This window comes from Chelonoidis abingdonii, chromosome 8 (assembly GCF_003597395.2).
Source record: "Chelonoidis abingdonii isolate Lonesome George chromosome 8, CheloAbing_2.0, whole genome shotgun sequence".
NCBI lineage: Eukaryota > Metazoa > Chordata > Testudines > Testudinidae > Chelonoidis > Chelonoidis abingdonii.
In genome coordinates this window covers 34,207,709-34,217,682 of record NC_133776.1, presented here as the reverse complement: position 1 = coordinate 34,217,682, position 9,974 = coordinate 34,207,709, and the positions used below count along the sequence as shown (strand labels likewise).

Genomic DNA, 9,974 nt, shown 5'->3' with positions numbered 1-9,974 from the left:
AAAAGAGGTACAGCAGTCACAGGCCATGAAGACTTCCCCACACTGCCTCACCAATGTGTCCCAATACTGCCATGGAACAAATCTACAAGGCTACGGTCAGTTCAGTTTTGAAGCCCAATCAATCTGTGGTCTATCCACTGAAACTGACACAAAATATGAGTCAATGCTAAACTCTAGTATTAATTTTGTGAAGTGAACATTCATCCACAAGCAAATGGACTGAGACCACCACCATCTTGTTTTCACATAGGCCATTGAACAGTCACCAGATTGCACAGGACCAGACTGTAATAGACTTTCAGCTATCAGACAATGGCTCTTTCAAATTTGAAAACTCCTCAAGTCAATGAAAGCCAGATTCTGTAGGGAGACAACGTGGGTAAAAAAATATCAATACAGATGATATTTTAATACAAAATATTAGCTTTTTACACAAGTCAGTTTTTTTTTAAAATATAGAACCTTAAAAAATGAACAAGTTGCTATCCACACACTATAAACACGCATCTTTGTGCTCAGTTTGATCAAGTTTTCAGAACAATTTTAAACACCAGTCCATATTTTAAACACTGCCTTTAACTTACGAAATCTTTGCCACATTCTGCACTACCAATATTATATGTACAGTGTGAAGCGCCTTCATTCAGTTTTAATATGATAGTTAAACTGCTCAGTTATCAGATTCTTTGTGCAATGATTTCACATTCGACTGCTCATGACAAGTTTGCATTACAGTTCTATGGTACCTGGTTTGAGCAACCACATGTAATTCTGTGAATTTTAGCTGTAAAGAATGTCAGTTACATGTATTGAAATACATTTTTTCCAAGTACAAGTTTTTCAGCTAAATAAAAAAATTATTCGTTTAGGGGAAATTTTAACTGATTAACCAGAGTTTTCAACAATTGCTATGCACTGAAATTAATTTTGATTTCTCAAAGTTGAATAAAGCAATTAGCTATTTATCAGATTTTCATAGAGATGAACTATAGCATGTGCATCTCAGGAATGTTTGGAATAGTCCATTTGTTTTTGAACCCGTAGAAAGGAAATTGTTTCCTTCCTCTTTATCAACCATTATCTAAGTTAAATAGCAGATCTTACAAACTCTTCTTTTAATAGTAAATCATCCACAACATGTGGGCAGATGGCCAAGGAGATTTAAGATGATTTACTCGTGTTGAAATAATTTACACAATTGAACTTATGCATACAGTACAAAACTATGAGCAAAAAGGTGAAGCAAACTTTTTTATTTATATTCAGGTAAAAACATTAACCTGATGAAGTAAATTATTGCAGATTTGAGAAATCAGCACATAAAACAGTTGGACAGAGCATTGCTTACAGGTGCTTTATCTGTGTCAAAAGACAAAGGCTGAACTGTTTGTTCCAAGCTAGCACTAGGGGGCAAAGAGGGAGGCTAGAAAAGTAAACAGGAACTGAAGTCAAGAATAAGAAATGTTTGTTTACTTGAACAGGGAATAAAACTGCTAATCTGTCTTTTAAAAAACTATACATCAATTTGAAATGTTCTGGCCTTATAATAATAAATAATGGCCAGCCCAATCTGTTGATTTTTCAACTACATAGAAGAAAGGAATTCTTCCCAGCCTCTGGGTAAGAGGCTTTTGTTGCCTGAATCACTGTGTAAACAGTTCTAGAGTGTCATCTGGTAAAGACTGTAGCCAATATATCCTACTACTAAGTTAAAACTAAGCTCTACCTAATTACAAAGGCTGAATTATATTGACAATATATATTTTTAATTCAGTAAAATTTAAATTATATCTTAATTTGAGAGAAAACATGGAGCAATAAATGCCCATGCTAACCAAAATGTAACAACTGAGTGTTGCACACAAAAAAAGAACCAAGTGAATTGCACATCAGACAATACAAGAGGAAGGGAAAAATCAGAGGCATGTGAAGGTACACAGAACTAGTCTACTAAACTAGATTTGTCAAATACATGTGTATTGTAATTTCTGTACTTATGTACAAAACTTGTCTTTGGAGGAAAAAAACTGCAGACTTAGCTAGATGGATACACACAGCCCGATATTAAACTGCACAGCGACATTTATTGTTCCAGCCTGGAAAAACATCCCTTTTTTAAATTTCACACAGCAAAGCAAGTTAAAAACTTCACTCAAAGAAATGATAATTTAAACAAGAACTTGCTAAAGAAACCTTGTCACAACAACTTTTTAGGGCCTGATCACTTTAAGTCCATTGGGCCTTTAATGAATACCAACCAAGTGTCTTTGTTTATAATCTGCAAGCTGTTTTTCTACAACAAGAAGGCGTAACACGTTTCCTTGACTCAGGTGATACATTTAGAAAAGAATCATGATTTTCTCTTTGCTGTAACAGGCAGACATTGCATTTTTCATTGTGATCAGGAAAGATGGAATGACTGCTGCCCTTCTCTTGCAGCTATCAAGAGTTTTTCTCGCATTATCTCAATACTTGAATAGTCCGGCAACTTGAGATAATTCACACAAGTCATTACGGAGGGCAAGAAGTCATCTGGATTTTCTGTAGACTCAAATGTCTTGCGTACAATTGTCAGTGGAGGATTCAAACTTCGAAAGCCTGAAAGGAGGAGAAAAGATCCACTTTTTTTCTCTGAACATAATAGGAAAATTGCTTTTCTTAAGAAAACTGTTTAACCTATTATTAAACTGACAGTAATTCAAAACAATTCACACTCTAAATTATGACTCTTCAACCTTGGCTTAATATTTTCCACATTACCACAACCTTAAATGGAAAGTAAAAAGCTAGATACTTTCAATTTATGCCAACTAATTTTTGCTTTTTAGTTAGCGTGAAGAATCAAACTAGACAGGTCCATTTCACTTTTTGGATCTTCAGCACTGGCCCATTGCTGCAATCTATACATGAAAACTAAAGAACGTAAGAAGGGGTGAAGCATATTCATTAAGATTTCATTTTTATATATGAAGCAGTCAGTCAGTTAAGGAAGCTGGCAAAATGTATTTTATGTACAATTAATATGATTTTTTAAAGTATACGCCTTCATAAACATGAACATATTGAATATCAGGAGGCAGATTCTGAACAAGGACATCACATATTCTCATTTTTTCACCTTTATTCCTGTTCCTTCAAAAAAGTGCATCTTTTTATACCCTTTTGCATTTTAGGATTCAGAATCTATTTTTCTAAAAATATATAGTCGCATGTTTTGAAAGGAAGTGTTAGTGATTGTGCTTCCTGTAAGGAAAAACACTGCCATTTTATTATTTGGTCCACTGTAACTTACTACAAGTTGTCTCATGGTCAACAACTAACCAGGAACACTGAACTGCTTTGTCATGTAGCACAATACCTGCTAACACTGATATCAGCTATGAAATAATGTACATAATCCATAGTCTCTATCTTGTAAAGTTTATCAAGCAAAATTTTTATTAACGTTACTATTCAAGACATCATTTTATTAATACAAACTCCAAAGATTTTATTTGAACTATTCCAAATAACTTATAGCACCCCAAACTTCTCTGTTAACTGACATTTCAAGTTTTGAAAATGATAGAAACAGATAAGTATCTACAGAAGTGAAATAAAAAGAAATGGTTTTGAATGATTCAGAAATGCATTAGTTGCGCTGATTATACATATAAGTGCAGACATGATGACAATATCTACTAAATATACCCACCTCCTACTGGCAGTCTAGGGCTACCGGTCACAAATTGGAGAAATAATCTCTGTTGCTCGCTATCAAGACTACTAAGAATTTCAAACAGGTACTTCACAGCTCGACTAAAAAGAAAAAACAAAAACAGATGTAAGCAAAAGAATAAAAAACAAACAATATATACTTTTAAAAAATAATTGTATCACAGCATTAATGAGCATGCTCTCATGCTCAGACTACGTGAATTATAAATGCTATTTTTATGAACATAGGTTTCTTCCCAAAATGTGTAAGATGTGTTGCATCATTTCACGTACAGCAACTACAAAAGGTATTTAGTGTATTTTAAGATTAATCAGATGCACAATTTTCAACATTTGGTCTCCAAGTATCAAATCCATATTACCTGTCATGTGTATAACCATGATCTGGCCTGCAGCATTCCATTAATGTCTTTGCATCCCAAGTGTCTGTTTTACTGCCACACAGGAGCTGATCCAACTATAGATTTAAGCAGAGAAAACAGTTTTGTCCTAGTGCTGACGCAGAATGAATACCCTACATGCGGATTACAACACTAATCTGTTTTCTGGAACAACATTCAGGAAAGTTACCTCTGCTCACTTGTGCAATACTACAGAACTCATTTGACTTTAATAGCCCCATCCCAATAGCAGTTTCATTTATCGGATCCTGACATCTCCAGACCTCCTGCTATTAGTGGGCTGCATCTCTTCCTGTAGTTAGAAGCTGTCCAAACTTGTGTCTCAGGTTATCGGAATTAGCCAAGCCTGGATTTCAATGGTATTTGGGCACTTGTCTCGCAACCTTTTTTTTAACCAGTCTTATACAACTAATTTCAGGGAAGTAGATACCTTGTTTCCCAAACTTCTTTTCTAGATCTCTTCGTTCCCTCCCATTTCAGGTGCACTACCCAGAGACTTTTAAACAGGAAGGGACTGTTGCCAACAACTTAAAATGCATCCCAAAAGACAATCTGTATCACTTCATACTGTTGCCCACCAACAGAAGAACAAAATACAGCACTGCATAAAGAGTAGAGGACAAAACCATAACAGTGGGAGAATCTCCCTTCCTAATGGTGAGTGAAACAGTGTGATGCTGTAGATAGCTGAGAATGGAATTGAATTTTGGCCAGTCGGTGGTACTTCTATGTAAAAGCACTATCACAGTAAGAAATATAGAAAAAAAAAATCAGAATAAGTAGCTACATATCTCAACTTTAAAGGAACCCCACATTACCATGCAGCGCATAAAGAGGAAAATTAAAATGTAGCAATTCAGCCGAGCTCCTTTGCCTTTTCTTCATTAAATTTAGAGGTAACAGTATATGTAGAAAGAGAAAACCTAAGATATGGCTTTTCCTGTTCATCCACTCATCTAATATGCTTATCCAGGCTCACTACAATCACTACAACTCCAGAAGAAGAGAGAATATTGACAACTGCAATCTTGCCCCACACATATCCATTCCAAATGCTGCTGCAAAGATCATTCCCTTGTTTTGTCTGTAACCCCATAAGAACGACCATATTGGCTCAGACCAAAGGTCCATCTAGCCCTGTATCGTGTAACAAAAACCACAAGGAGTCCAATGGAACCTTAAAGACTAACAGATATATTTGGGTATGAAACCCACTTCTTCAGATGCATGGACTGAACGTTACAGATGCAGGCATTATATAGTGACCCAAGAAGAGAAGGAAGTACCTCACAAGTGGAGAACCAGCGTATCTTCCAACAGTGGCCAATGCCAGGTGCCCCAGAGGGAATGAACATCATCAAGTGATCCATCCTGGTTGCCCATTCCCAGGTTCTGGCAAACAGAGGCTAAGGACACCATCCTTGCCCATCCTGACAAACAGCCATTGATGGATCTATCCTCCATGAAAGGACAGTTACCTGTTCTGTAACTGGCGTTTGAGATGTGTTGCTCAGGTGTATTTCACAGTAGGTGCGTGTGCTCGCCACATGCACTGGTGCCGCAAGTTTTCCCCTTAACATTACCCGTACGGGGGGGAACACTGCTGTGACTCCTGGAGTGGCGCCTCTATATCGCACTATAAGGGGAGCTGCGCACTCCCCCCCACCCTCGGTTCCTTCTTGCCAGAGGGCAGAACGTGGAATACACCTGAGCAACACATCTCGAAGAACGCCAGTTACGGAACAGGTAACTGTCCTTTCTTTGAGTGATTGCTCATGTGTATTCCACAGTAGGTGACTCCAAGCTATATCTGATGGAGGTGGGTAGGAGTTTAAGGGTTTCCGGGACAGAGTGCCACCCTACCAAACCCAGTGTCATCCAGTGTTTGAGGGACGATCGCATAATGCGAAGAAAAAGGTGTGGACAAAGGATCACGTGTCAGCTCTACATATGTCCTGGATAGGGACATGAGCTACACAGGCGGCCGACGAGGCCTGAGCTCTTATAGAATCCGCCTTAACAATAGGCGGCAGGGGAATCCCTGCCAGGTCATAACATGTGCGTATGCACAAGGTGATCCAGCAGGAAAGGCTCTGGGTGGAAATTAGTTGCCCCGTCATACTTTCAGCCAACACAACGCACAGCTGTGAGGATTTCCGGAACGGCCTGGTACGGTCCAAGTAAAAGGCCAGTGCCCTACGCACATCTAGCGTGTGTAGGTGGCATTCCTTGCTGGAGGAATGGGGCTTAGGACAGAGTACCGGTAGGAAAATGTCCTAATCCATATGGAAGGTGGAAACCACCTTTGGGAGAAAAGCAGGGTGTGGGCGAAGCTGGACCTTATCCTTGTGGAAGACCGTATACGGGGGTTCCAAGGAAAAAGCCCTAAGCTCTGAGGCACAATAAGCTGATGTGACAGCAACAAGGAATGCTACCTTCCATGACAGGTGGGACCAGGAACACGTGACCAAGAGTTCAAAGGGAGGAGCTGCGAGGCAGGATAACACCAGGTTTAGATCCCATTGCAGGACACGGGGCATGGCATACGGAAATGAACAATCCAGGCCCTTTAAAAAGCAGGAGGTCATATGGTGGGAAAGACCGAGTGGCCCTGTACCGTGGAGTGGAAGGTGATATGGCCACCAAATGCACCCTGACAGAGGTGGGCGCTATCCCTTGGGTCCTAAGGGACAGGAGATAATCGAGAATGAGTTGGAGTGATGCAGACGATGGGGAGGTTCCCCACTCTCCCACCCACCTAGAGACCCAGGACCATTTGGTTAGGTATGTCCGTCATGCGGATGGCTTTCTGCTTTCCAACAGAACTTGTCTGACGTTCTCCAAACACCTCCCCTCCTCCTCATCTAACCATGGAGCAACCATGCTGTCAGGTGAAGCAGGCATTCCCCCCTCCTGGGAGAGGAGATCCAGGCGAAGCAGCAGCCTCCGCTGGGGGCCCGCTAAGAGTTGCAGGAGGGTTCCGTACCAATGTTGACGGGCCCAATCCAGGGCTATGAGGATGACCCGCGTCCTATCTGCTTTAACTTTCTGCAGGAATTTGCCTATCGGGGAAGTGGTGGGAAGGTATAGAAAAGCTGGCCTGACCACCGAAGGAGGAAGGCGTCCGAGATTGCCCCCCTTCCTGCTCCTCCCCGGAGCAGAACTGGAGGTAGCATCGATTCTGGTCAGTTGCCAAGAGGTCGACCTGGGGAGCTCCCCACTCTTGGAAGAGCTGCAGGACCACCACCCAGTGGAGTGACCACTTGTGTTGGTGGGAAAAACCCTGCTGAGGTGATCGGCTCCCACACTGCAGACGCCGGGTAACTGGAAGGCTCTCAGGGAGATATCATGGGCTATACAGAGCTTCCATAGGCTCAGGGCTTCCAGGCACAGAAGCGTGTTCCCCCCTATCTGTTGATGTAATACACTGCAGTGGCATTGTCCGTGAAAACTCTGACCACCTTCCTGCAAAGGTTCGCACTGAAAGCTACGCATGCCAAGCGTATCACCCGGAGTTCCCTGACGTTTATGTGCAGGGATAATTCCAAGAACAACCATCTCCCTTGGGTTTGAATGTCCCCTATACGGGCTCCCCAGCCCAGGTCTGAGGTATCCAACACCAGGTCTAGTGAGGGGGGAGACTTCTCGGAAGGAGATCCCCTGTAGCATGTTGCATGGGAGGGACCACCACTGCAGGGCAGCCACTACATGGGGCAGTAACGAGACAACCTTGTCCAGCCTGTCCTTGACCTGGGAATACTGGGAGGGCTAACCAGAGCTGGAGGGCCCTCATTCTGAGCCTGGCATGGCAAACCACAGTTGTGCATGCTGTCATGTGACCAAGGATCTGAAGGCACGCACTCGCCATCGTCACCGGGAATGCCGTGACTGAGGTGATGAGACCTTTGAGGGTCTCGAATCTGTCCCGGGGAAGAGAGGCTGTGGCCTCTGAGTCCAGAACAGCCCCTATGAATTGTATGCATTGAACCGGAACTAACGTAGATTTGGCCTCGTTCACCACTAGGCCGAGATCTGCGCACATGGACAGAAGATGACCCACCTGGGCCTGTACCTGGGACTGAGAGTTGCCCCTGAGGAGCCAATCATCTAGGTAAGGAAAAATTTCTACCCCTTTCTTCTGGAGGTAGGCTGCTACCACTGCCATACATTTGGTGAAAACCCTAGGGGCCATGGAAAGGCCAAACGGAAGGACCGTGAACTGGTAATGGTCCCACCCACCCACCAGGAATCAGAGGAAACGCCTGTGCCCCTCAAAAATATGGATATGAAGTACACATCCTCAAGGTCCAGGGTCGCGAACCAATCCCCCGGGTCCAGGGAGGGGATGATAGAGGCCAGGCATACCATACGGAACCTGTAGCGGACTATAAAATTATTGAGATCCCCACAGGTCTAGGATGGGCCTGAGCCCCCCTTTTGCCTTCGGGTTCAGGAAATACCGGGAGCAGAAGCCCTTGCCCTGGAATTCTACCGGTTCCCTTTCCGCTGCCCCCAGGCGGAAGAAGCGTGCCACCTCCTGGTCTAGGAGGCAGGCATGTTCCAGACCCCTGAGGCTCACACACAGATGGGGGTGGTGGGGTGAAGTGAACTGTAACATGTAGTCCTTGGAAATAGTGTTGAGTACCCACCAGTTTGACGTTATGGGACCACTCCACTCGAAAGACACAAACTGTTGCAGAACACAAACCTTTATGAACTGAGGGGCTTCCCTGGCAACAGACCTGGTGGCCCCCCACGAAGTCAAAACCGATTCCTTCCTGCCTTTTGCCCTTCGAGGGGCCAGGCCACGGGGACGAACGGGACTGACACTGGAACCTGCATCTCTGTTCCCTCGGTCTCTTAGGTGGGGGTTCGTATCTGCTCCGAGTAGGAGGAGCCGAAGTTTGCACCCTAGGTTTGTCCTTTGCTGGAGGGACTTACAGGCCCAAGGTTTGCAGAGAGTCTTTCATCCCATGCAGGCGGACATCAGTTTGGTCCGCAGACAATGCTTTCCCGTTGAAGGGAAGGTCCTGCATCAAGGACTGGGACTCCGCGGACAGTCTGGACAGGAGAAGCCATGATGCCCTGTGCGTGGATATGGCGGAGGCCATCGAACTGGCTGCCAAGTCCGATGCCACCTGGAAGGCTGCTGATGCTCCTTCCTTTACCAGAGCCCTGAATTCCTTTTTGAACCTCTCCTCCCGGAGCGTGACAAACTTTGGTAAGGACCCCCATAAGCAGAACTCATATCAACTCAGAAAGACTTGGTGGTTGGCCACCCTAAGCTAGAAACTTGTGCAGGAATAAGCCTTCTTGCCAAATGTGTCTAGTCTCCTGGCATCTTTGTCCTTGGGGGTGGGGGTGGGCTGATCGTGACATTCCTGGTGGTTCACTGACTCCACCACCAGGGAGTTAGGTGCCGGGGGGGGGATACAGATATTCATGGCCACTAGGGGGCACAAAGTATTTCTTCTCTGCTTTCCTGGAGATGGGAGCCCAGGAAACCAGGGTTTGCCACAGTGTAGTCAAGATGTTGGCTGCTTCCCTGGTGGAGAGGTAGGGCCACCTGGCTCGGAGCCGAGGATGACAGCACATTAAAAAGAGAGTCCGACTGCACCTCCATCTACTCAGCCTGGGGCTGAAGATTGGACGGCGCCCACTTGAGGAGCTCTTAGTGAGCCCTGAAGTCTTCCTGTGGGATGAGCAGCGGTGCTGCTATGGCATCCTCTGGTGCTGGCGAGGAGACTGGCATAGAGCCTAGAGTGTTGGGTGGTACTGGTGAGTCGATCCCCAGGTCAGAGTCCAGGCACAGTGCTGTCAGCTCGGGACCCACTCATTTCTCCCTCTGTCGAGGAG

At 44.2% G+C, this 9,974-nt stretch overlaps 1 protein-coding gene across 10 annotated transcripts in view; it reads right to left on the bottom strand.

Moving 5' to 3' along the window:
* Positions 1-388: 388 nt before the first annotated feature.
* Positions 389-9,974, bottom strand: part of TRIP12 (thyroid hormone receptor interactor 12) — a 174,203-nt gene continuing 164,617 nt past the window's right edge. For all 10 annotated transcript variants that reach the window (XM_032765634.2, XM_032765637.2, XM_075068497.1 and 7 more), the window contains 3 exons: positions 4,080-4,174; positions 3,695-3,798; positions 389-2,598 (listed from right to left, as the gene is read on the bottom strand). In XM_032765634.2, coding sequence (XP_032621525.1) covers positions 2,402-2,598; positions 3,695-3,798; positions 4,080-4,174 — 396 coding nt within the window. In that variant the 3' untranslated portion in view covers positions 389-2,401. The remainder of the gene's footprint in view (positions 2,599-3,694; positions 3,799-4,079; positions 4,175-9,974) is intronic.